A 27,305-nucleotide genomic window follows, 5' to 3' on the forward strand; every position below is an offset into this window, starting at 1 on the left:
GAAATTGTGAAACATAGAGGTGGTATTCTACTTAAAATATAATTACTTTCTGCGTACGTAGTTGGTTTGTGACATTCAACAAAATTTCGTTGAACTGAAATTTAAGCGCACAAAAGTTTTAAATTATATGTTAACTAATTTATTGAACTTTGAGTGTGCATTTTTATATTGTGATTGATAAAACATATTTTTGTTGTTCAATTATTATTACTATTATTATTATTACTTGTGTACAAAGAGGTGATAAAACATTAATGTAAAAAGTGTTGTTCAAGTCTACTTTAATTTAAAATTAATTTTTGCATAAATTTATCAGTTTAATTATTTGTTGAGTGTAATTAATTATTGTTTAATATAACAGTGAATTGGATATATTTATCTTTATTATTTCAAATTAAATTCAACAATGGGCGTCCATACCAAAGTAAGATCCACGAATCATTAAAATGTGTAAATTTTTATGAAAAAATTAATAAAAAAATTGTCTTCGTGGAAAAAAGAAAATACAACTCAGTACTGTGTTACACAATAATCTCTTAATTATCTCTCAGTTATAAAAATATATTTAAACATTAATGATTCTTGTAAGTACAGTACAGATTATTATCTATCACAGCCAACGTCAAAGTTTTACACAGTAATTAGTACTTTGGTCACAAGAATCGTCCATGTTTCAATTTATTTTTATTAAAATAATTTCTAAATTAGGAAACTATTATACAGCACGGTATTTAAGTAATGTTACCCTTTTGTCGTATTTATTTAAAAAAAAATATAAACAAAATCACCACAAATTGACTAATGGAAAATTACTTATGTGATAAAATTATTAAAATTTATAATATAATTTGCCATAAATATATCTTATTATTTTAAAAAAGTAAAATTAAAGAATGGTGACTGAAATATGATATGCCATATGAAAAGCTTTCTTTAAAAATCTTTACACCATTGGATGAAGAATGAGATTTTCAATAGGGCCAAAAATTAGGGATACGCATGCGCACAAATCAATTTTATTTTAATATCAAGCTTGTGTGAATGCACAACTGTAATTTTGATCTCTATTTGTGTTCTTATTTCTATTTAATTCTACGAAATTACGGATTCTATTTATTCCATCTTAATTCTACGAATTATATAAAATCCTTGATTGAGTGATTTAAAAATTAAACATTATTATTTGTGGCGCAAGAGGGCATTCGTACGTCATGTGATACCTATTTTAATTACAGAAGCGTGTGTCTAGCACATAGATAAAATTTGAGTACATGTAAATATACATATATATATTTATTTACATATGTTTATATATAATAAGCTGACGAAAGAATCGTCTTCTTCTAATAAATAGTAATTGGAATGTGAGAAACAAACTTTGTTGTCAGTTTTATTGTGAAAGCTTTTTGATGAGGAAAAGTTTCTATTTAACACTAAACATAAACAAAAATATTGCTCAATTCTATTAAATAAACATCTAATTACAAATTCTTGATCAAGTTGCTAGAGTTTCAAATAAATTAAAGACCAAAAAATTAAAAAGACATATTTATTTTTTAATTGATCAGTTTTTTTAATCATTAATGTTATTTTTTTACTTATCTTTAACGAAAGTTGACATTGTTTCCTTGTTTTAAGAATAAAAAGCGACATATTTATCTTTCTTATAAGAAAATAGAAAATTATTTATACGCAAACTCCATTTTTTTCCAATAAGAGAAAAAGATCTTCACCTTTCTAACCTTAAAACTGCAAAAAAGTGACTTTTTATCGATAATATGATAAAAATTTGCATGCAGTATAGGAACAAAGCAGGGAATTTTTGCTTGGGTGTTTACCACTCTTGACTTGGGTGACAATAATACACTTGAGAAAAAATTCCCTGTTTTCTTCCTTCGATTATCAGTATACTGTTGTTTATTTGTGATTCAAGTAATTTTGAAATGTTTTTTCAATGTATGATATATTTGAGGATTATATCGTAATCTTAGAATTTAATGACTAGAACTAATTAAAATTTTATTTTTATAGATGTCTGATAGTAATCCCGAAATGAGAGCAACAGCTGCACGAATTTGTCGCGACTATTTAACTGGAGTATGGAAACATGTAAATGCTGAAAATATTGGTCTCAAATATATAAGGTTAAATTTCAACAAAGATGACATATAAATATTTTCATTTTTATCTAATTAAACTTCAAAATATTGCAGTGGTGGATTAAGCAATTGGGTGTACAATGTGCAATTACCAGATGGTACCACACCAATCCGTAATGAACCTCGACAAGTATTATTGCGAATATATGGACAGGTTCATGGTGAACGAGCTATGGAAAGTATTATTACTGAATCCGTAATATTTACTCTTCTATCTGAGCGTAAGCTTGGTCCTAAACTCTACGGAGTTTTTCCTGGTGGCAGAATTGAAGAATACATACCAGCACGTCCTCTTTTAACCAAAGAACTTGCAGATCCTGAAATAAGTGCTTCAATAGCAGAGAAAATGGCACGATTACATAAAATGCAAGTACCTATCAGTAAAGAGCCTACATGGCTTTGGGATACCATGGCTAAATGGTGTAATAGTGCTGAAGATATACTTAAAAATGTAGATAATGTAAATAATTTACAATTAGAATACATAAAAGCTATCAGATCAACCAATTTCAAAGATGAAATTGTTTGGCTCAAGTAAGATATTTGATTAATTTTTATTATTTCTTAATGTTACGTAAAGCATTATGATATATTTTTACTTTTTTTTTATAGTCACTTTGTATCTCAACACAATTACCCTGTTGTTTTTTGCCATAATGATTTACAAGAGGGTAATATACTTCTTCATGAGAAAAATTGCGGTCGTGACTTAGTATTAATTGATTTCGAATATTGTTCCTACAACTACAGAGGATTTGATCTCGCTAATCATTTCATTGAATGGCGATACAACTATACACTTAAAGAATATCCATTTTTCTATGAAAAAAAAGCAGCCGGACCCACAGATGAACAGAAGGTGTGTTGTCAGTATGATTTTTAAAAGTTATATGGTAACCCAGTAAGATTCACTATTCAATTTTATAAAATTTCATATTATTTATTTAAAAAACTTGATATTATTTTTGATAATAATATTATTACTATTAAAAAATTATCCATATTTATCAAACGAAAAATTATTGGAAAAGTGTACTTTTGATCTTTGTAATTGTCTATAAAATAATTATATATCTATTATGTATATTTAATTATATATATATATATAATTACATACACATAGATAGGTATATATTTCTCATTACAATTAGATAAGTCATTACGTGTACACTAAAATAATATAACGTGTTATCAGTGTTGATTATATTTGTTTGAGAATAATGTGGATAAAAAGTGCGTTGCGGGTGTATGTATCAGTTTCACAGGACTGCAAATCTCAGAAACAAGCCTGATGTCTGCTACATAACTAGTAGGATAGATCCTGAATGCCACTTAACTTGATCCAAGAATCTGAGATTATTAATCAACTCCAGACGACCTGAAATTCGTATCTTCACCTTGCTACGACACTAGAGTGTACCACACTGCACGAATTTTCTATCATCAATTTAGACAATTCGTCAGTTTAAAAAAATCATATTCAAAACACAACTATTTAAGGATAAAAATATAGAGGTGTATCATGGTATTTTTCATTTCTGCATTTAAAAATTTACCGTAAATGAAAGTTGGCATAAAATTAAAATTATAGAGAATATTTATTTTTCATCATAAATAAATATTAAAATCTTTGTAATTTATTTTTACTAATATTTGATATTAACGATCATTAACGAATATTAAAAATATAAAATTTTTAATCAATTTTTTTGAAAATAATATTTATATAATATAATCTTTTAATAGCTACATTTCATCAGAAGTTACTTAAAAACAACGGAAAAAAGTAATCGTGAAGAAGAACTTAAATTAATGGCAGAAGTTGAAGTGTTATCATTGGCAAGTCATCTATTGTGGACATTATGGAGTGTAGTAAATGCTGGACATTCTCAAATACCATTTGGATATTGGGTAATTAGATAATAATATTTATTACATAGTTAAAATATGTACTTCATTAATATATCCTTCACTTCTCATTAGAAAGTTATTGTAATGGGATCAATTAGTGAAATTCGTAATTTTATTATATCTTTACGTTATGAGACATTTAAAAGCATATTAGACAAAATTACGGATTTCAATTAATGGGAAGTTTGTCATCGGGGCACAAATTAAACCCAAACCCATTTTTTCTATATTTCATTTCCAGTATACACTCACTTTAAAATAATAAAAACTTTGTTTATTTTATTTTTAGGATTATGCAGCATCTAGATTGCGACACTATCATGATTTGAAAAGCAAAATTTTGCTTTCTGGATCTTTAAAGGATGGTCAAATAACGAAAGATGATTTGACGGGATAAGAAGTATTATATCTTCTGGAAAGAATAATAAATAAACTCGATTTCTAAGTTATGAAAGAGTAGTGATTGAATGATCAAATTTGAAAAATAGTATAGTCTCAGCGACGACGAATAAGTAAAATTACTTTGATATGATTTCTCATAAACAAAATCATTTAAATATTAACATATAGCTGAGAAAAGGTGAACAGCCTACCTCAAAATTGTGATATAGTGTAAGAATGGATCTTTCATTTATTTCACTGATTTCCAAAGTTAAAAATTTTATCTTAGAGGTAAAACAAAATGGCATAGCTTTCAGAACAATATAGCAATTTTACAATAATGCATTCCCAAGTATTATGTATCACAGTAGCATAAATGTTATAAAAGGTTTTTATGCTTTAAATACCTAATTTATTGCTTATTATAATAATGCTGGTAAATAATTTAAATAATAGATAGATGGTAGAAAACACAATTTTATTCTTATGAAATATTGTATTTTTATATAGCTAAACGTTATTTGAAATCTAAAAACGCCTTTTGTTAACATCGATCTATTTTTATATTTACATCAAAAAATATTACAAAAAAGAGCGATTATAGTAACACTCATAAGCAAATTTTTAATTACAATGATAAAAAATTAAGAAAATGCTTCATTAGGTACACGTGTAGTTGTATAAATATGTATAAAATTAAGTATGGCTCGTTTTAAATCCCAATTAACTTCTTCTAAAAATTTTTGAGACCATTCTTCATTTAAGGTTGTTATATTTACAAGTGTTGATATCATTCTTTTTTTCTCTTGATAACTTAAACTTAGTTCAAAAAATGTTTCAAGTTTTTCTTCAAAATTTGACAGCATTATCTTAACACTATTAATATCTATATGGTATTGATCATTGATAATTTTATATTCATTATCTGGTAAAGAAATTATAACAAAAGTTCTATTAAAAGAATATAATTGTGATTCTCCGTGAATATACTTAAAAAACCCATTAATTGAAAAAACTGTTACACTGTCATTTTGATAGGCAACATCATATTGAAACGTCGTTCGATCATGAAGACATCGAGGCAATTTTTTAAATACACTTAGAATTTTATCTGGACCACTATGTAATAAACTATATTTAATTGAATTTGAAATATTTAATAAATTTCGACTTTCAGTGGTGTAAAACCCTGGCGTCTTGTAATTTGATTTATTAATTTTCTTTGTTACTGTTAATGAATAAACAGCTGTATCATGATAAAGTCTCTTTAATACTGCTCTATCCCTTTGATCATAGATAGTAAAAAAATGTTCTGCAAACTGTTTCACTAATTTCTCAGCATTTGAATTCAACCAAAAATTATGAATCATCAATGGTATATCTGGATCATCTAGTTCAATTCCATCAAGTTTCTTCAAATGTGGACAATACTTTTTAGCTGATTCAGTATATTGCTTTGCACTAGAATAATTTTCACAAAGAGGATTACCATCAAGCCAAAGTTCTGTAATTGTTAATTCTCGAATTGGTGTTAAAGCTTCCATACCAATCAAATTATTATTTCTTAAATCCAAGCTCTTGATGTTTGACAAATTTGAGTTTTCTAATGCTGTCAAAGATGAAAGCTGGTTGTTTTGTAAATTTAAATGTTCGAATGAAGCTAAAGCAGTTTTGGTAAGTTTAAGAACATGACTGAATGTTCTTGTTTGTGATAAAGGACAATAAACGTGATTGGCAATGTCTCCATCACGATGGAAATTGTTTAAATCCAGAGTTTTATTATTTTGATTAAATCTTTTAGTCAATGATGCTAATAGCAATGGTTGTATACTAACTTTTAAGTCTTGAATAGAAGCAAATGCCAAAGTTATAACAAGAATGAGTGGATCACTTTTTGGTATTTTAATTATTAGATTATTTTTACACAATTTTTCTAAAGCAGGGCCACAATTACGTGCTATGAAGCATGTATCTTCCAAGCCTATGGGTTGATATCGTACAGGAATTAAGTCAGCTGGTTCTGCTGCTGTTAATATGGCTTGTAATACAAATTCTTTATCATATTTAGCTCCACGCAGAATTTTGATTCGATGCCAAGCATCATTTCTGGCCATCAATGATCGTTCTTTAAACATTCCTTCATTTTTGGTAAGCCTTATAGCTGTTGACACATCCAATTGAATAGGTGTTAAAGGTAAATTATTTTGCATCTTTTTATTAGAATTACTTTTTATGACTTAAAATTTTGAAGTCTAGTAATTTTCAATTACTCAAAAATGAATCAAGTTTGATACAATTGATGTATGAAATGTAACAAGTTGAATAATTTCAACATAATTGTAAAATAATATTAAACTTTTGTAGTTCACTAAAATATTTTATTCAACTACCCAAATAAATAATTGAGGTCAATGTTATTATTGTGTACTTCACAAACAAACCCAATGTTTTGACAGAGTGAATAAAATATATAACAACTCTTTGATGATTGCCAGCGTCATGGATGGAAAAATAGAGAGGCACTCAGTGACAAAGATGGTGAAATAGCCCGTTAATTTACTGACTGATAGCATTTAACCTGTTAATTTACGGGCTCTTTATGAGTATTGACAGTAAAATGGCTTGTAAAATATCGATTCACATCTATATATTTCTCTACTCTAGATTATACAATCTCTGTCCCCCACTACTACTGAATAAAAGACGGTTCTTCTCTACTGTACATACGTATATATAGTATAATATAATACGTTACTTGTTGACTCTCAATTACCATGTGTTATTGTTGAATTTTTCTGTTATAATTAAAATTCAGCTCACCATAAAATACATTATCCAATTTGATTTTCATTAATTAAATATATAAATATACTAAGTTGTATGTATTTATATGTATAAATATGATAAACAATTTTTCAATAGGATTTAATTTAAATATTTTTAAGTTTAGATGGCGGAATTAGCTGATGATGTTCCTTATACTGATGCTGCTACAGCTATATCACAAGGAAAACGGCTTCTTTTAGTTCGAGATTATACAGCAGCAGTAACAGCTCTTGCTGAAGGGTTAGAATTACTATCTCGAAAATATGGTGAATTTGGAGATGAATTAGGAGAACCCTACCTACTGTACGGTCGTGCTCTTCTAGGGTTAGCTCGATCTGAATCCAGTGTTTTAGGTAATGGTGTATTAGGCTCCGAAGAAACAGAAAATGATGATGATGAAGATGATGACGATGAAGAAGATGATGATGATAAAGATGAAAATGATGATGATGATGGATGTGATAATAATGATGTAACCGGAGACGTATCTAACAATGTTAATAATAAAGAAAAAAAATCCACTGATACAGCAACTGAAAATGCTTCAAGTGATCAAAAAAGTAATGAAGATAGTGTAAGTATAAATAATGTCGATAACATTCCAACTGAAACAACTTCGGAAAATGGTGATACAACAAATCTTCATCAAAAATCAACTACAGAATTAGAAAATAATGTCCCTGGTTCAAGTAAAGAAACATTAGAAAGCAACGCTACGAGTTCTCAAATTAATCAAGATGATAAAAACTGTACAGAAAATCAAGAAAATGAAGATGAAAATATTGAAGATGATGAAGACGAACCAAGTCGAGGTATTGATCTTCAAGTTGCTTGGGAAGTTCTTGAACTTGCAAAGAATATATTTTTAAAACGAGGACCAACAGGATACAAACACCTTGCAGAAACATACCGGTTACTTGGTGAAGTAGCTATGGAAAGTGGAAATTATGAAGTTGCTGCTTCTGAGTTCAAACAAGCCATAGGATTTCTTGAAAATCTCAAACCCTACGAATTCCGTGCTATAGCTGATTTACATTATCAACTTGGTTTAGTACATTCATCAATCCATGAGTTTGATATAAGTGTTGAGCAATTTTATAAAGCTATCAATTTATTACAAAGCAGAATAAAGCAACTCGAAGCCATCCAAGGCACTCCAAATGTCCCGCCATCAGATGATCCGTTTTATTCGATTGAAGGAGAAATCGCAGAGTTAAAAGAATTACTTCCTGAAATTCAAGAGAAAATTACTGATGCAAAAGACTTTAAACAGGAAGCTTGTCAGCGTTTAATTGATGAAATAAAAAAAGGTGTCAATCATGCAAATGACACAAACTCTCATTCATCGTCGAGTACTTCAAAAATCGTAAAACCTACTAGTGACATATCTCATCTTGTAAGAAAAAAGCGTAAAGCTAAAGAATCTGATATTCAAAATACTTCGCCATGTAAGAAAACTTCTTAATGAAGATAAATCGATGAATAATTTACTTTTGTGTGTGTATATGTGTGGGTATGTGTAAATTTTTTTGTCTCGATATAATCGTAATACTCAAAATATTTTTATTATACACCTTCATATGAGTGATTCAAGATAAAACTTTCACATTTTTTGTTTTTTTTTTTTTTTAGTTTCAGTTTTTCTTTAACATACAATGTGACATTTTCAAAAAACTTAAATAATTATCTTAAAGTGAAGTTGCACAAAAAATGTTAATAAAGAAAATTATTCTTACTATTAATAATAAATAATTTGATTAATTGTATTTTGATTTTCAACTTCAACAGTATTAACTGTCGAAAATTAATAAAAGTTTTCCAAAAAATTAAGGTATAATACATTATTTCATTATTCTTATTAACAATTATCTTATTCATCTAAAAGTTCTTCGATTTCATAATCTTTATTTTCATGCTTTTGATTTGAAATATTTGTTTGATGACCTAAAGATTTTAATAAATCATTACTATAAAAACAGTTTAAATCAACACCAGGTACTAAATATTTTAGTTCTTCTATAGAAGCTCGTGCTTTTTGTAAGTCTCCAACTTTCATGTAATGCCGCGTAATCAGTGAAAATAGATCTCCCAAACGTATACATTGATTTAAAGTATCTTTATATGTAGCTATAAGTTCTTCTCCTTGAGAAATTGCTCTTTCACCTTCACCGTCGATGAATAATCTATAAAATGATTATTTTATAGGCATAAATAGTATAATTAAATAAACAGAAAGAATAGGTACAAAAAAATACTTACTTTTTTATTTCTAAAAGACGTTTGATTATACTTATTCGCGTGTTAATAAGTTCAACAGCCTTTTTTTGTGCTAGTGAATCTCTAGGTGATGTAAGTTTTGACAAGCATTTAGCAGCTTGATTCAGTGCATCTAATGCTTTCTCATAATTCTGAAACTCATCTATCTCTACTTGAGCACAAGTCGTATAGAAATTAGCTAAAAGATCCATTGCTTTTCCTTTTGAATAAAAATTAATGATATTTTTCAAAATTTCCGGCTGATTTTGCCAGTCTAATGATTGTAAATAATTTCCAGCCATAATATATATATCTCGATTTCTGGATACTTGAGCAAAAAAGCAAATTTTTTCAGTATCACCTGATTTCAAAAGTGCTTTCATTGCTTTCAATTTGTTACCAGCTTGTGTAAACTTTTTAGATGCTAAATGATAATTGCCTTGTGTAAATGCTATTTCTCCAATCTTTTCAAGAATTGATATTCGATACTGTTCTTGTATTGAATTATTATCATCTTTTGGAATGGTCATTTTTTCGGCTAAATCTGAAGTTAATATTATATCATGTTCTTCAATCAACTTCAAAACTTGATTATATTGTTTACCAATAGCAAGTAATTCAATAGCTTTAACAATTTGATTATTTTCCAGAAAAAAGTCAGCACATTTTTTTATAAGACTGGGATCCGAATCATCTTTAACATCTAATATAATTGATTGTAAAATATCATATTGCTGTGTTTCGAATGATAACTCGAATGCTTTTGCGAGTAATCCAGCTTTATGATATAATAACACTGCTTTATCAGGATTTCCAACGTCTTCATAGTATTTTGCTATATCTATTTGTGTTTGCCGTGGTGCCAGCATTACCAAAGGCCACAGTTCTTCAATCATATCATGTTCCTGAAATTTGTATTTTATATTAAAACTTTAAAAAACTAAACAACACAATAATGATTAATAACATTATTATCTGCATGTTTTATTAAACAAATAATTATTTGAATTAATTCAACAAATGACCTTTTCTTTTGATAATTTAAAAAGAATGTAAAAAAATTAAATTGAATTATATTTAACATTTCTTCCAAAGATACTTGATATTTAAAGTAAATTGGAGATAACTCTAAGATCATTGTACATTTCGCTATCTTGTATTACTAATGAATAAAAAATATAAATTTCTAAAATATTTTTAAAAAAAAGTTAAGAGCTTTTACCTTACAAATTCGTATAGCATTAGTATATGCTTTGGCTATTCTATAAAAATGTACTGCTTGAGGTAAATTATTCATTGATTCATAATGAGCAGCTAAATGATATGCTGAGGCGGCATGATTATTTTTCATAACTAAATCACATGCTTCATTTTCTCTACCAAGATAACAAAGTAATCGTATCACTGATAGAGTATCTTTTGCAGTTTCATAAAGACGTAAGGCACTTTCCAAGTCGCCGGTAGACTCTATATATTGAGCATACCAGTTTCTTATTTCTCTGTAAGAACATTACAAATACATTACAAAAATATAAAAAAATTGGACGTCATACAGTGTACAAGAGTTATAAAACATTTCAAACTAAGTGCGAATTACTTTCCAAGCCGAAAACTTATGAAGTTAATGGAATAGATTAAAATGGTATTTATATAAACAATTTGACTTTTTATTTAAAAAATAAAATTATTGAGTGTTTTTTTTTTATAAAAAAGAGTAATTATTATTTATTTCTACTACACAGAATAAATAGATACTATTTTTGTCAGGAAGGTAAGTATTATTTTCTTACTTTTGAAAAAACCTCAGTAAGAATATCATAAAAGAATTTATAATTTTTATAACAGCATTATTTACTTACAAATCATTAGTATCTTCTAGATATTTCTGTAGTTTAGCAGGTTGATTCAATAAAATCCTAGGTACTTCAAATTTATGACTCTCCGCCTTTGTATACATGTCAATTGCTTGTTCAATATCTCCATCTTGTTCTAATGATTTTGCATACTGATAATAAACAAGCTTTTCACATATTTTATTTTTTTCTTTTGTTAAATTGATAGCATCTGAAAATTTATTTCGAGCTTGATATAATTTACTTAAAAGATCGAATCGTTTCGCTTCAAAAAATAGACGTTCAGCATCATCATAAAGTTCCAATTCAACTGCCAAAATGCCAATTTTTGCTTCTAAACTCAAGTCAGATTTTTCGAGTGTAGCTCTCAAAGCTTTTGATCCTCTCACATACTTCATATGGCCAAGACAAAGAATGGCCATATTTAAATGTTTCGTTTTTATACACATTTTGGCTAAGCTTTTCCATATTTTTTCATTTTTTATAGCCTGTATTGATTTAAAAGCTTCTTCAGTATTTGCCATACTAATATGGAAACTAAAATCCATAACTGCTTTTCTAACTGCATCATCATAGTCATTTAATTCTTCAAACTCTCTCATTAATAAATATGTCAGTTGATTTTCAGTATTTTCATCGGTTAGATTTAAAAGAATCATGTGAGGAGATTTGACCCCTAAAAGATGAAATTGTGCATTATTTAAAGAACGAACATCGTGTATCGTTATTCCATGTTCTGGAGTTGCAAAAATGCATACCAGTGAAGTATTATTTTTATCATCAGTTGTTGAACTTACTGGCAAATGATGATTTATGTTTGTATTTTTAATAGTTTGAATATTACAAATTAGAACACGTGAATCAAGAGTATCCCAAAAATGTTCAGTGATTAATTTTTTATGTGACTCTACAATTGTTTTATTACTATTATCACTGTGTTCATGGAATTTAGAAAAATCAAATTCAAACATTTGATCACCTTCAACGTCCCAAATGTATAAAATTGGACTAGGTAATAAATTAGATGTTGCAACAGTAAGTGAAACACATCTACAATTTATATTACACTTTGCTTCAATAACTTCTGAAAAATCACTTATCACATCATATATTGCCATTGCTCGTGTATGTAATTTAGCTTCACGCTTTTTGAGATCCCAAATTTTTAAAATACCATTTAAAGATGCTACTGTTAAAAAGTGATTTGTCAATTCCATAACAATAGGTTCACCTTCTTCTGGTAATGTTGGTAAAATTTGAATTACACTTCCTTCAATTGTTCTTAATTGAATGTGAGTTGAAGTTAAAATAATTAAAGTAGACTCATATATAAGTATTTTTTCAACATCACAGTTGAAAAATTGTTCAATTGTCGTATGCAATGATGTACTTTTATTGATTCTATAGATTGTTATTTGTTTTCCCGAAGAAACTGCTACATAATCATTACTCACACCTAATATTCGTATTTGAATATCAGTGTTAACGGTACAAGTCTGTTGATTAGTTTCAAGTAATAGTTGAGTGGCGGATATTTGTTTTGCAATTGTATCTTCGTGATATGCTATAGACATTGCTTGTTCATATAAAATAAATACATTGGTAATACAGTTGACAGCTAAAAGAGAATTTTTGAAGTATAATCCACTCCATGTTAATTGCCTTACTGTCCCATGAACGACACAATTTTTTCGATCTAAAGACCAACCATTTTCATCAGTGTCTAATGTCGATTTTTTTTTCCAAAAATAAATAGTTCCTAGATCAGTTCCTGCTGCAAGAGTATTAGAATATTTACAAAATGAAATACTAGTACATATTTCTGAAGAAAATTCTGCATTTTTATTTTGAGATTCAGGAATAGATAAAACATATGTATCTCCAGTTTGTAGATTCCAGCATCGAATACTTGTTTCTCCAGTAAGTATAGCTAAGGTATTAATTCCTATCCAGCATATACTAGATTCTGTTTTTGTAGAAGTATTTTTAGCATTTATTTTAATTTTTATTAATTCAGACAACTTTCCTGTTGTAATATCAACTTGAAATTGACTAATTGTTAAGTCTTCTGTCATCAAAATTAAGCAGTCTTTAACTTGATGGTACATGAGTCCATAAATGGCTTTACTCTCAGTATCTAAAACTTTAGTAAATTGACCAGTTGAGTTTATGTAATGGATTGATCCTCCAGAGGAACCAGTAAAAAATGATAGGGTATCTTTTTGAGTTTGAGAAGCTGTTTGAATAGCTGTTCGCGGTCTCCAAGAGCTTAATGGATATACAAGATTAGAGTTTTCCTCACGTGAAACTGATGTTGGATCAAATCCATGATGAGATACTTTAGTTGAGAACATTTTAAATGCAATGTGAGTAATTGATTCCTTTAAATTATGGCAAAATACAATTCGTAATTGCCCTTGTGAATCCACAGTCCAACCTGTTATAACACCAACTATATCAGCAGATACTAATCGTCCCCCGCGTTGACTCCATTGTAATATGGAAATTTGACTTTTATGGAGAGAAGAAATTTCAGAGAATTTCTTTTTTTTTATATCATCACACCAACTTTTCATTTCACCATTCTCCCAACCAGCTACCAATATTTTCTTTTCAGGATGCCACTGTAATGCAGTAACTTGAGAAACACGATACTCTGAAGGTTCTGCATCTTGACAAGGTTCTCCATGATCATCATAAATTCTCACAAAACCTCCTTTATTATGAGAATAAGAAGCAACTGCTAATAAAGGAAAATTCGAATGCCAGATAGCAATTGTATTTATTGATGCTGTTTCTGGATTTTGAACTCTCAGGTCAAAATACACCGTCATTTCTCTCTTGAATATGAATCTGTTCTAATCAAATTATAACAGGTACATAATAGGAAAAACAAAGAAGATAAACTCAGTAACTATGGCAACAACCACATAAATAGTAAAATGGATAGAAAAGCTATTCCTCCATCATATAGATTATTTTTAGGTTAGTTGAAGTGAGTTTCACTAGAGGCGTGACTCGAGATATGAATCAGTATTTTACAGGTAATTTAACGGTAAAAACCTTTTAATTACTTAGAAAACTTTTTTGAAATAATCCATGTAACTTGGTATTCTTCGACTGTATCCTAAATCCTATAGAGTGATGTTTCGTCACAACTTCAAAGATTCATGGTCGTGGTGTATTCCATAATTAATCTCTCTTTTGGAGTGATGCATTCCAATGTTGAACATCTACGGTCACGAATATACGCGGAATAGCCGCTTTAGTAGCAAGAATGAACATCAAGCTTACTTGTTTCTCTCTTTACAGTAGTGAACTTATTTGTTGTTTAGTGAAAAAGTTTTATGTTACATTGGGTGTATGTGAACGAAATAGAATTATTCCATGTTCAACATTTTTCCTCTGTTGTAACTCTACACAACTACAATTATTTTCAAATATTTCTGATGCTTCGAAATTAATTAAATATAAGGTAAATATTAAATTTTAATTATTTCATTGCTTACACATTTGCATTGATATGATATGATATGAACTCCTAACAAATATTTCTGACACTATCATGTGAAATTGCATATAAAAGACATTCATTACGTGTTGAAATTTTTTTTTTGACTCAGCACAATTCATCAGTAATAGTTGAACCATAATAATAGTAATGACAAAAAAGGATTGGTATATATTGTGATTGACGATGACAAAATTTTTGTGTACTCTCTAGTAATTATGAGCTCACTTGAAATAATATTGATGGAGTTAAGAAATTATAATCATCTATTGATTACTGATTTTTTTTTTAATTTAAATGTTTCATTTTATTGAAATAAATAATTTAACATTAATTACAAAACTTCACGGTATAATTATAAATATTTTGTGGTTCAAATTGTTTTACTAATTTTGATATAATCAAGCAATATTTAATTATTTATCATCAGTAACTCATTATTGAGTCTTTGAATTTTTTCGAGTTTATTCTACTAATAGATATTAATTAAATTCTTATGAATTCAAAAGAGTAAATTGTTCTATAATAAATGTTAAAAAATATTCATTTGACTCTAAATGAAGTGAGGGATTGATTAATCATCTTTATTTCAACTCCATTAATTAAACCAGTCGTAAATAAACAATGTGTGTTTTAAAGCTACAGTAAGTTTAAAAATTATATTTTAATATATAAAGTTTATTATTAAAATAATTATTCACTATTAATTATTATGTATGTAAATGAATTTTGATTTATTTTATATTTCTTTGTATAAAATTGTCATTATAACGATGTTATGTTTATTCATAAAAGTTAATTTATTCATTTTTTATTTTATAATGTGAGCATAATATAATTAAGATTAATTTTTAATCAAAGTTTACAAAAAAAATATCCCATTGATGGTTTTATTTTAAATTATTTAATAATATTGATCACAAAAATTTGGTAGACTAAAAATTCTAAAACTAGACTAAATACTATTTTTTAAGTAAAAATCAATTTTTTTTCTATTATTTCACAGAATTTTATTATTTATTTATTGTCGTGATCAATATACAGTTTAGAATTTGAGTAAGCATAGCTTACAAGAATGTTATTGATTTTGATTGAAAATACCAATGCTGTTATTATTTTATTTTTATTTTTTTAGTAATTCTGTGATACTTGGAGATTAAATCAAATCAATGCAATAGACGGAAAAAAATAAAAAATATGGATCCTAGCAAGAATAGACAAAGTAGATCTCGATTGCGATCTCATGGAAATTCTGCCCGTGTCCTTGTCTTTGATCAATTGGAATCCGAAGACAATAAAAGTGCTACAGTAGAGACGGAAATGGTTCAAAAGTCATTACCTGTAAAAGGGGAGAGTAAGGAAGCACCCAATCCAACTAGTGAGTGATTTTTGTTAATAAAATTCTTTTAAAATAATTTACTTTATTCGAACAATACACAATAAATATAAAATTAATTTATCTTATCCTACAGCTGGAAATGAAATGTCAAATTTGGTGAGAATGCGAAATTCTGCTATTGGTAAATCGGCACCATCGCTATCGATTCATATGGTAATTATTGTTTATCTTTTATTTATTGCTGCATGAATTGCTTATGTTGTAAATTAGAATGTCATCAACTTACACACTTCAAATAGTTAAGAAAGTGTTACTAAATCTATTATTGTTTCGATATTGATGAGTTTACTGTTTAATCTTTGATAGATAATTTTCTTTTTTATGTTAGGGTTTTAATTTTAAAGTCTTTCAAAAGTTAAAAGGTTGTGAAAGTTTGATTTAATTTAATTATGAATGGTGTCTCGATCTAGACATATCAATACACACACGTAAGAAATTCGTTTTACTAGAAAAAAAAAAAACTCGAAATTAATACATTAATCCGTTTTCAATCAATTATAATGAATGAAGAATCATAACGAATTCTTTAGATGCATAAACATATTTTACAAATATACATATGTTAATATTTTGTCCAAAAGTTATTCAAACAATTAGGTTTGCTTATTGTTGCACAAGCTTATTGATTTAAAATTGTTATGAAGGGAAGACTTTTAATTCTTGTTATCATTAATTAAGTGTTTCTAATGAAGATGGATAATTAATAATTTTTAGTCTATGTGAATATTTTTAACATGAACACTCAGTAATGCATACACGTTTATACATGTAAATAATAACAAGAAGATTTAATAAACAATTTTATTCCAATAAATCGTCATCATAATTTACTTGCTGTAGTATATAATTTATTCAGCTATAAAAATAATCAAGCATTTTATTACATTTCGTCTAATTCTCTGTTCACTTTATTATAAATAATCTAGCGTGAATTCAATATTCCACGAAGAGCGACAAAAGCAGCTCACCGAAAGTCCTTCATCGCTACAACTTCACCTACTTTACCTCGATGTAATTCTCCGCTCTCAGGTATGAATGAGAACCGTTTTTTTTAAAATGATAAATGATTATTTTGACTGAAAAATCAATTAAGAGTCGTAAACAATTTAAATTAGATCGTTATGTGTAATATACATTGACACATTTGACTATCAGGTTACAATGTTTATCATCGTAATCCTATAAATAGAAAATTATTATTAAAATAAATTTTTGGCCTATTTTAATTATTACAGATTAATTTATTTTTAAACTTTTTTATCAAAAGAATGAAATATATTTTTATCGTAAAAATAAAATGAATCATTCCCAAGTTGAAGGTTTTTTTTTAGTAAATAAATAACAATCAAGATAATATATTCAATAATTTTTACTATAAATTATTTTGAAGCTATAAAATCATAATATTTTCGAATTATATTTCAAAAAATTATGTTTCAAAAAATTTAAGCATTTGTACCAATTACGGGAAGTCCATTAGAAAGTCCAAGGATGTCATCGAGTCCACATTTTGCTTTTGCTCCTATCAAGAGGTACTCATTTTTATTTTACGAATAATGATGATAGAATTTATAATTTGACCATTATTTTCTGATTATTTAACATTCTTCTATAACAGAATTAGTTGTGGAGCATCCAATACAGCTGATGGAAGACGGTGGTCAGTGGCAAGTTTACCTTCGAGTGGCTATGGTACAACACCTGGCTCTAGCAACGTATCGGTACTAAGAAATGATTTGATTTGTTTATTTTAATTATTTGAAAAATTCAATTAATTTATCAACTTTATTTATGAACAGTCACAATGTTCGAGCCAAGAACGTTTACATCAGTTACCAAACATTCCAACTAAAGATGAACTGCGAATGCTATCATGCCACTTTTCTAAACCTGGTACTCCATGTTCATCACATCCAGGATTTCCAGGATATAATATTTCTAATACATCTTTCAATCTTGAAGAAGAAGGTAGAAAATCACCGTTACACCGTCCTCGTTCGCGTAGTTTAAGGTAAATCTTTTTTTTTTAATTATTTCACTGTTCTTTTTTTAATTTGTTTTCATATTACAGTAGTCCAAGTCGATCTCCAATTCTTGATAATGAAATTGTGATGATGAATACTCTATATAAAGAACGTTTTCCTAAGGTATTATATCTTAGTTCTTACGTTTGGTCTATTGATAGATTTTTATAATTTAATTGGAAAAAAATATTAGTTAATTAAAATAATAAATAATTCACTTTGATAAAATAACCCTTCACTCTAATGTAAGCTTTACGTATTGTTACCGTTGCAAAATTTGAACATTGAATCAGAGAAAATTCCATTTATGCATAATTACTCTTAAATACTCGTAAATTGGTCCAAGTAAAGTAAAAGCGCATAATTATATATATGATATAAATTAATTGCAAATAAAAAAAAAAAAATTCAAAATGTTATTATGGTAATAATTAATACTTTTTACATTTTGTTAGGCTACACAACAGATGGAAGAACGATTAACGAATTTTATAAATAATAATAAAGAAATTGATGAATATGAAGTAGTATCACATCTAGCTCAAGATTCTTTACCAATAATACGATTCGTTCACCATCAAATTATTGAAATGGCTCGGGACTGTTTACAAAAATCACAAGAGAAGTTAATTACTTCTCGATATTTTTATGAAATGACCGAAAGTTTGGAACACTTATTAATGGAGGTAATAAATTATTTTTTAAATTATAAATAAACGTATCATTTATAATTATTGATTTTTAAAAGTTTATAAAATATTTTATAATAAATACTTGTAAATAAAAGATTCTTTCAATTATTAATATTTTTAACTTATGGTATGTTGTAGACAAAGGATAAATCTATTGAAGCGGCAACACATTTAACAGGATTAATTAAAAAACTTTTGCTTATAATTTCTCGTCCAGCACGCCTGTTAGAATGCTTGGAATTTGATCCTGAGGAGTTTTATCACTTATTAGAGCAAGCTGAGGGTCAAGCTAAAATTATTAGTGGTATAAAGGCTGATATTCCTCAGTATATTATCAGTAAACTATCTCTCAATCGAGATCCTATTTCAGGTAAATTGATCAAATCTTTCAAACTACCACAATTTTTCTATTCTTGAATTTCTTCCAATGATTTTCCGAAATTTTAAATAATAATAATTTTAGTATATAAATAATTTCTGAATTTATTTTTCAGAACTTCAAGAAGATATAAATAAACTAGAAGACTCCGTAAGTTTAAATTCAAGCAATTTAGAGTTATCATCATCAAGCCCTAATAAAGAAGATGATAAACTCCAACGAGTGCCATGTGAAGATGATTATGAAGTAGTTAAACTTATCAGCAATGGTGCTTATGGTGCAGTATACTTAGTTAAAGAAAAAATAAGCCGTCAACGATTTGCTATGAAAAAAATAAATAAAAATAACTTGATGCTTCGAAATCAAGTAGATCAAGTATTTGCGGAAAGAGATATTATGAGTTTTACAGATAATCCATTTGTAGTTTCAATGTACTGTAGTTTTGAAACAAAGAAACATCTTTGTTTAGTGATGGAATATGTTGAAGGTGGTGATTGTGCAAGTCTTTTAAAAAATATTGGGACTTTACCACCGGATACGGCTAGATTTTATTTTGCTGAAACAGTTCTTGCAGTTGAGTATCTTCATAGCTATGGAATTGTTCATCGTGATTTAAAGCCAGACAATCTTTTAATAACGGCTTTAGGACATATTAAGCTTACTGATTTTGGTTTAAGTAAGATGGGACTGATGTCTTTAGCAACAAATTTATACGAAGGTTATATAGACCGAGACACTCGACAATTTTCTGATAAACAAGTTTTCGGAACACCCGAGTATATAGCTCCTGAAGTAATTTTACGTCAAGGGTATGGAAAACCTGTAGACTGGTGGTCAATGGGGATTATATTATATGAGTTTTTAATTGGCTGTGTTCCTTTTTTTGGAGAAACACCTGAAGAGCTTTTTGCTCATACCGTTAATGATGACATTGAATGGCCTGATGAAGATGACTGGCGAGTGCAACCAGAAGCTAAAGACCTGATTACCGTTCTACTCCAGCAAAATCCAAGAGAACGTCTAGGAACTGGAGGAGCTCATGAAGTTAAGGAACATCCCTACTTTTATGGAGTTAATTGGAATACATTGTTACGCCAGAAAGCCGAATTTGTTCCGCAACTGACGCATGATGAAGACACGAGTTATTTTGATACACGAATGGATCGTTATAGTCATGATTTTGGTGAAGATACCGATGATACTGATGACTCTCCATTGTTCGGTAGTTTTTCTTCTTATTCTCCGCAATCACGAAAAATATCCCAGTCTCGATCAACAATAAATAATGAATCAGATTTGGATTTTTCAAAAAAACAACTCTTTCGTAATGAACTTGACCGAACAGGATTTCAAGTATCTCCAAGTTCTTCAGCATCTTGTTCTCCTCCTAAATTAAATGAAAAACCTCCACTCGTGAGTGATAAAAACCGTTCTACTGATACCAAAGTTGATGGAAATAACATAGAAAAAAATATGGATAACTTTTCGTCCTCTCATTTCTCTCCGGCTTCGAGTGGGGATTCCCGTTCAACTATTAAAAAAAATCCTTCTGCTGAAACTTTAGTTTCTAATGTCAATTTCAGTACTCCAGAATCATCTCAAACAGAATCTGATGATATCAGCCCTCAAATTCAACGAAAAAGACATAATTATGTTCGAGATAAGCTGCCCAGGTTCAGTATTTCCATTGACAGCGATCACATGTGAGTTTTGTGCTTCTGTTGAGTTTTGTTTAATTATCTTTTTTTATTTAACTCATTTATACTGTTTCCATTTAATACAATGACTATGAAAAATTGAAATTTTTTTGATTTCTAATTATTTGTAAATCATTTACTTTCATCAATTTTTGCCAATATTATTTATTATTGTGTAAACTAATCGAAAAACGAATGCCTTTTTAAGGCTTCAAAACAGATTGTTTTTTAAGCATTTAAATTTCTTTATAAATAAAAAATAGTTTTGTTTTCAAATCCACTCGCATATGACTGAATTTACATTTTCATATTATTTTGCTAGTTACTAATAGAAATTTTATTTTCAGGATTGATTTAACAGTAGCTGGTAGAGAAACTGGTGAAGACAAACATAATTCTAGTACAGACTCTTATGAATCATTATCAACGACACCACTTTCAGTAGGAACGAAACAAAAACCTCGCTCTGTTATTAAATCCGCATCAACTAGTGGACTTTCACTTGTAATCCCGGCAAATGATTTCTCTTGTAAGTATATAAACATTTAATCTATTTGTAGTTAAAACAACGTGTGTAATGAAGATTCATGAATAATTTTATTGTTGATCATTAGTTTTCTGATTGATTTAGAATAATTATTATAAATAGTTTGAAAATTTAAAATTCAATTCAAAATAAGAGAATTCATCATAAAATTGCTTTTGAAAATCTTTGAATTTATTTTTAATTTTCCTCCTGAGCCATATTTATTTTTGATTTATAATTATAACACAAATTAATTAATGTTATAGCTTACCAGTCAATAGAATCACCTGGAGGATCATCAACTGCTTCTTCAAGAGATACATCCCCTTGTCGAGAATTAAGTCCCCTTGTGACGAGCTTAAAACCGCCAATAATCATTCGACGAGGACCTCATGGCTTCGGATTTACTGTTCATACTATTAGAGTGTATTATGGTGATAGTGATTTTTATACAATGCATCATCTAGTTATGGTAATTATTTTATAGAATATTATATTTTGCATTAAAAAATTAAAATAATGATTCTTCGAATAATTAAAAAATTTTATTTTTAGGCTGTAGACCCATCTAGTCCAGCATTTGAAGCTGGTTTACGTCCAGGAGATTTAATAACGCATATCAACGGTGAAGCTGTACAAGGTTTATATCATACACAAGTTCTTCAATTAATGCTTAGTGGTGGTGGAGATCATGTAACTCTACGTAGTACTCCACTAGAAAATACTAGTATAAAGACAGGTGGTCGAAAACGTGAACTTGCACAAAGTAAAATGGCAAGACGAACTTTACATCGTCAACGTAAACAAAAACGCGACCATTCAGATAAAAAAAGGAAAACTTCACTCTTTAGGAGAATTAGTACTAAACGTGCTAGTGTAGAAATGCAACAGGTATGTATCTTAAATATTCATTTTTTTTTTTTTTAAATAGTGATTTATTATTTAAAGATTTATTTTATAATCTAAAAATTGATTGACACTTTTTAAAATATATAAAACAAGGCTTTAGAACTCGTCGGAACATGAAGTATTTTATCTTCTTATTTATAAGTAGTTAATATTAAAGTTTGTTGTAGAATTAAACCTGCCTCTAGTCCGTATCGCATAAATGTACACTAAGAGAAATATTGGCAAGAATCAACTAATAAGAAATCCACAAATTGACGCTAAAAACACTTTTTATTTTATTTCAGCCATTAAGTATCAGTTGTCCATTGTCAGCACCTATTCTACCAAGCGACAACAAACCTCCATTTATGGTATGATTTGTCTATTAATTTTGATTTATTTATTTATTAGAGTATACATCTTATCATTTATTTGATTGGTTTTTGTATTATTTTATTATTTTCTTTATTGCAACATTATTTTCTTATATTTATTTAACTGCTATACTTTTAATGACAAGCATTCATTCACATAAGTACACAAAACAATTTGTTACACACTGAGAACAAAAAAGAAAACGGGTTCATGCAATGGATGAAATTGTTATTCACGTTGAAGAAAACAAAGGCAACTAGATCAGACTAAATTTTAAATTCTCGCAAATAAAATGATTACTTATGGAGGCTCAAAATATACCTCCAGATAAGAAAATTTTTAGTATGCATATCAAATTGAGGATTTATCATTTCTCTTACCTTATTCTTAAAGTTGTATGTAAACAAAAGAAATGTGGAGATCAAAAAGATGAAGGTACTATTTCTAACATGTACAGTTTATAGCATAAAAATATTATTGACCTCCAACTTTTTAGGTACATGTAGGGAGGTGAACTGTTTATTCATTAACTTGATGACGTTAGTAAATATTAGATAAAGAGGAGAGGAAGGGTGTGCTTGTAATTAGTTTCGACAAACAGTGTATTTAGTCTAAATACAGCACTAATTCAAAAATAGCCCCTTTGATTTGCAATATTCAATATAATGTCGACTGAAGTCACTCTTGTGATGATGAACAATAATTCAACATAGGCTGTATTTTAACGTGTGATGTTGATTCAAGCTATCAGAATACTCTTTACAATGAAAAGTGATGAAAAGAATTATGATATTAAGATTAATCTTCGTACTAGAATCATAAAACTCTAGTAGATCTTAATTTACTGATTCATTTTGCAGAGAAAATGGTTTTTCACTTGGAAAATTCTATGAATGATCTTTTCGTGCATTATTTTTATTGCGTTTCATAAAATTAATTGTTATTAAATGACTATGTATGTAATGTTATGTGATACTTACATTCTATAAATGTAAATAACATCAACATAACATATTTTATTTATATATAGATAGCCTTTTTTCAAAAGAAAATACTCTTTTACTTTCAATTTAAAAAAAAGAAGTATTACTATTTACATCCATTTTTAATAATGTAAACAAAATACTAAAAATTTTGAGTTTAGTATTTTTAAATGAAGATGATATTTTGTTAACTGAAACAAAAATTTTCATGTATAATTTTTCAACTTATTCTATACAGATGGCTGCAGGGATATGTTCTCCGTCCATGGTAACACCGAGCCGTTCATTTCAATCATTCACTCGGTCTTTACCTTCCCAACAAGAATCCTCCCCTTATTTTCCTCCAGGAGTAGCTAAATCTGTTTGTACTCCATCCCCGCCAACAACTAACCGTCCTAATTCAGAGTCGTACCATATAACGGGAAATTCAAGTTCTTGTTCAAGTCCTAATTCATCATCACCTGGTTCGAATTCATCTACAAACGTCATATCCAATCAATCACACTACCAACGACCTAGTACCCTTCATGGACTAAAACATAAACTTCATTCAGCTGCAAAAAATATACATTCACCGAATCGTCGTAAATCTGTCGGTCATATTCCACTTTCACCGTTAGCAAGAACACCAAGTCCTTCACCGATTCCTGCTAGTCCTACAAGAAGTCCAAGTCCTTTGGCTTTTCCAACTGGACACCAGCCAGGCAGCTCTAACACAACACAGTCTTATAGTCCGGGTAAGAGTTTTTTATTTGTAAACGTAATAATTTTAAAAAAGGACCTGTTAGACATTTAGATTTTAACATTGACTTGAATTAATATTGAAGTAAGCTTTTTAAAAACTTTAAAATTATTTTTGTCATGTTAATATTCATTTGTATTTTTAGGTACATCTTTATCAACGCCAGCAAGTCAAAAAAAAAGCTACAGCCGTCCAAAATCTGCGGAACCCGGTTCACCACTTCTTAGACGAGCTTTAAGTCCAGATCGATTACATCCACGTTCAGCTGAGAGTAAAACTTCGATTTCTCCTTTGGCAAATAGCATAGTTCGAGTTACACCACGAGTAACAATTGCTCAAACATCTCATGTAGATTCTAATGATGATACTTCAGAATCTATAAAAGATTCAAGTGATATAAAAAACGAAAAGAAACCAATTGATCAAAAATCAAGTGATTATTCTAAGATACCCCATGGAATGTCAATTAATATTCAAAATGTTGGATTATCGAATTCCTGTGGAAGCACTCAATTGCCACGTATTGCGGAAGAAAAAGATTCTCCCACTAACTCCAAAAGTGAAGATTATTCTACTAAAGAAATTGATGAAAGTGAAATAGATATAACTTTAAGAGGTATAAATTTAAAATCTAGTCAGGATTTGGAAAAAAAACAAAGTGATGAAAAAAAAAATTATCCTCCCGAAAATAGTGATCATTTAAATTCTGTTAAAACTTCAATACCTGCTACAAGTAGCTCAGATCATATTGATCAACAGAAATCTTTAACGAAATCTGCCAACTGTTCGAAAATGTCGGAAATAGAAAATGAAAATGATACAAAAGCTCTTTTAACTTCAAATACCGTTATTAGTTCTGAAAAAATAAATAAACTTATGTCTAAATCGAAAAATGAAACCAGCCCAGAAACAAGAAAAATTTTAAAGAGATATAAAGTTGATGAAACTGACAATGTTACAGCTACAGAAAGGGTTGGTAAAAGTTCTTTACTTGAAGATAAAAAGAATAAGTAAAATTATAATTTAAAAACAAGTTGATAATTCGAACAGTTAGTTTTTTCATACATAGAATCAAACTCTTCAATCATCTCAATAATTTAACGCTTTTTGCGTTACTATCGTCTATATATTTTGTCAATTCTTCTCCAACACATAGAAAATTATTTAGTAATATTATCAAAGAATTTGAATAATAAAGATAAAACATTAAATTTTTTTTTTTCCATTTAAATATGTTCTGTGCTCTCTGTGTAAAGTGTTGGAGTAATATTACTAAAAAATTTTCTATCATATTTGTAAATATTTTATCGTGATTATAGTGTAAATATATAATATAAATATTATTCAAAAATCATTTTTCCAAAAATTTAATATCAAGTACATTCCTTTTTATTATTAAATTGCTTAATTTTTATTTTAAATTCTCGATGATTAATCATTTGAAATCATGAATTTTACTTATTTTTTTTTTTTTTTATTTTTATTTCATATGAAATATTTCTTCATATTTTGAAGTTTATTTTATCTTTTCATGATTATGTTTAGTTTATCTGTTATCAATTCAAAATTATGGTAATTATTTTCAAAAAATGTTCGTCTATTTTACTATAAAATTAAAATTGATATTCAATTCCGACTAATAAATGATCTTCAAGTATTAGAAAAATATTGATATTTCTATTAAAATAGTATTAATACATTCAAAATGTCTCGAGCGATTATATACACATGTATAACTGTCTGAGACATATACACATATGCTTAAAAGTAAGGTAAAACTTTGAATAATACGGTAAATGTATCATATTCTGGAAATTTAAGCGATTTTTAACTAATCATTATTTGATTAAATTCAAACAAAATCAATAATAAAATAAAGGTTCAATTGAAAAGGATATACATTAAAGTGAATCATCATTTACTTAATTTATGTTAAACAGCAATATTTGATGATATATTTAAATAAATGGTGTAATGGTGTAATAATATATGGTTTTTCCAATTCCAGAATAAGGTACATTGACCTTAATTGTAAACAAGTGAGTTAATAAAATTTCAAGAACACACAAAATGTGAAATTTGATACAGTTCACGATATAACTGATCGATTTCATTAAAAACTATCAACTTTAAATGGTTTAAATTATATTGAGTTAGAGAACTAGAATAAATGAAGTAAGAACAGTCAATTAAAAGAATATTTTATAAAATAAATAATAGTAAACACACAAACTCAATTGCAAATAAATTTCAAATTTTTTTAGAATTATAAAAAATAACAATAAAAAAAAATATATCATACAGTGTTCATTTTTCAATAAAGAAATTAATATAATTTTGAGAATTATTACTTAATATGAGGAAAAAAGAAATATTTTTATTCAATATTTTAAATGATTGATGTGATCATGTTATTTTTACCATATCTATGCGGAAATTTCATTTCCTAATCTAAGGCTTATCAAATTTTTAGCAAAGGCATGGTGACAAATAGTATACTAATTTAGGGAAGACAATTGAGCCATCTCAAATTGTAAGTTCTCATTTTTTGCTGGAGTAGCAAACCTTGTCGGTGATTTGAGCTGACCTATTGTTCTTTCCTCGATATATAATGTGCTATTTTTTTAATTTTCATGCAGACAATTGTGTAAAAACAGTAATTAAGTTAAATTTAATTAACATATTACTGAAAGTAGATATCGT

General features: G+C 28.1%; 5 protein-coding genes across 12 annotated transcripts; 3 read left to right on the forward strand and 2 right to left on the reverse strand.

Annotated features, from left to right (window-relative positions):
- Nucleotides 1-62: 62 nt before the first annotated feature.
- Nucleotides 63-4,519, forward strand: LOC118063824 (choline/ethanolamine kinase). Of its 5 annotated transcripts, none has more exons than XM_035077991.1 (6): nucleotides 69-424; nucleotides 2,032-2,144; nucleotides 2,214-2,693; nucleotides 2,772-3,018; nucleotides 3,906-4,070; nucleotides 4,360-4,519. In XM_035077991.1, the coding sequence occupies exons 1-6, from the start codon at nucleotides 407-409 to the stop codon at nucleotides 4,465-4,467; spliced, it is 1,131 nt and encodes a 376-aa protein (XP_034933882.1). In that variant the 5' UTR covers nucleotides 69-406; the 3' UTR covers nucleotides 4,468-4,519. The 5 variants fall into 5 exon arrangements, with proteins under 5 accessions (XP_034933886.1, XP_034933882.1, XP_034933884.1 ...); XM_035077993.1 differs by lacking the exon at nucleotides 69-424 and adding an exon at nucleotides 1,064-1,273; XM_035077994.1 differs by lacking the exon at nucleotides 69-424 and adding an exon at nucleotides 1,284-1,364.
- A 552-nt stretch (nucleotides 4,520-5,071) lies between these two features.
- LOC118063822 (nuclear RNA export factor 2-like) lies at nucleotides 5,072-7,134 on the reverse strand. The gene has a single exon (XM_035077986.1). It carries the CDS (start codon nucleotides 6,659-6,661, stop codon nucleotides 5,096-5,098), a length of 1,566 nt encoding a protein of 521 aa, XP_034933877.1. The 5' UTR covers nucleotides 6,662-7,134; the 3' UTR covers nucleotides 5,072-5,095.
- Nucleotides 6,625-8,975, forward strand: LOC118063823 (Nuclear autoantigenic sperm protein). Of its 3 annotated transcripts, none has more exons than XM_035077990.1 (2): nucleotides 6,625-6,645; nucleotides 7,402-8,975. In XM_035077990.1, the coding sequence occupies exon 2, from the start codon at nucleotides 7,402-7,404 to the stop codon at nucleotides 8,740-8,742; it is 1,341 nt and encodes a 446-aa protein (XP_034933881.1). In that variant the 5' UTR covers nucleotides 6,625-6,645; the 3' UTR covers nucleotides 8,743-8,975. The 3 variants fall into 3 exon arrangements, with proteins under 3 accessions (XP_034933881.1, XP_034933879.1, XP_034933880.1); XM_035077988.1 differs by lacking the exon at nucleotides 6,625-6,645 and adding an exon at nucleotides 7,178-7,329; XM_035077989.1 differs by lacking the exon at nucleotides 6,625-6,645 and adding an exon at nucleotides 7,187-7,329 and having other exon boundaries at nucleotides 7,397-8,975.
- A 172-nt stretch (nucleotides 8,976-9,147) lies between these two features.
- rempA (intraflagellar transport protein rempA) lies at nucleotides 9,148-14,507 on the reverse strand. Its single transcript, XM_035077977.1, has 4 exons — nucleotides 11,393-14,507; nucleotides 10,756-11,032; nucleotides 9,537-10,438; nucleotides 9,148-9,460 (listed from the first exon to the last, which is right to left on the reverse strand). Exons 1-4 carry the CDS (start codon nucleotides 14,218-14,220, stop codon nucleotides 9,148-9,150), a joined length of 4,320 nt encoding a protein of 1,439 aa, XP_034933868.1. The 5' UTR covers nucleotides 14,221-14,507.
- A 53-nt stretch (nucleotides 14,508-14,560) lies between these two features.
- Nucleotides 14,561-25,910, forward strand: dop (microtubule-associated serine/threonine (MAST) protein kinase dop). 2 transcript variants are annotated; one of them, XM_035077976.1, is made up of 17 exons: nucleotides 14,561-14,861; nucleotides 16,033-16,275; nucleotides 16,370-16,449; nucleotides 17,223-17,325; nucleotides 17,747-17,828; nucleotides 17,915-18,017; nucleotides 18,096-18,307; nucleotides 18,368-18,443; nucleotides 18,776-19,006; nucleotides 19,151-19,382; nucleotides 19,507-21,064; nucleotides 21,436-21,617; nucleotides 21,881-22,086; nucleotides 22,170-22,505; nucleotides 22,808-22,873; nucleotides 24,099-24,597; nucleotides 24,748-25,910. In XM_035077976.1, the coding sequence occupies exons 2-17, from the start codon at nucleotides 16,095-16,097 to the stop codon at nucleotides 25,614-25,616; spliced, it is 5,016 nt and encodes a 1,671-aa protein (XP_034933867.1). In that variant the 5' UTR covers nucleotides 14,561-14,861; nucleotides 16,033-16,094; the 3' UTR covers nucleotides 25,617-25,910. The 2 variants fall into 2 exon arrangements, with proteins under 2 accessions (XP_034933867.1, XP_034933866.1); XM_035077975.1 differs by having other exon boundaries at nucleotides 14,563-14,861; nucleotides 19,507-21,094; nucleotides 24,748-25,909.
- Nucleotides 25,911-27,305: the final 1,395 nt, after the last annotated feature.

Source organism: Chelonus insularis, unplaced genomic scaffold (genome assembly GCF_013357705.1).
Source record: "Chelonus insularis isolate UGA/USDA-ARS -01 unplaced genomic scaffold, ASM1335770v1 contig_150_pilon, whole genome shotgun sequence".
Taxonomy (NCBI): domain Eukaryota; kingdom Metazoa; phylum Arthropoda; class Insecta; order Hymenoptera; family Braconidae; genus Chelonus; species Chelonus insularis.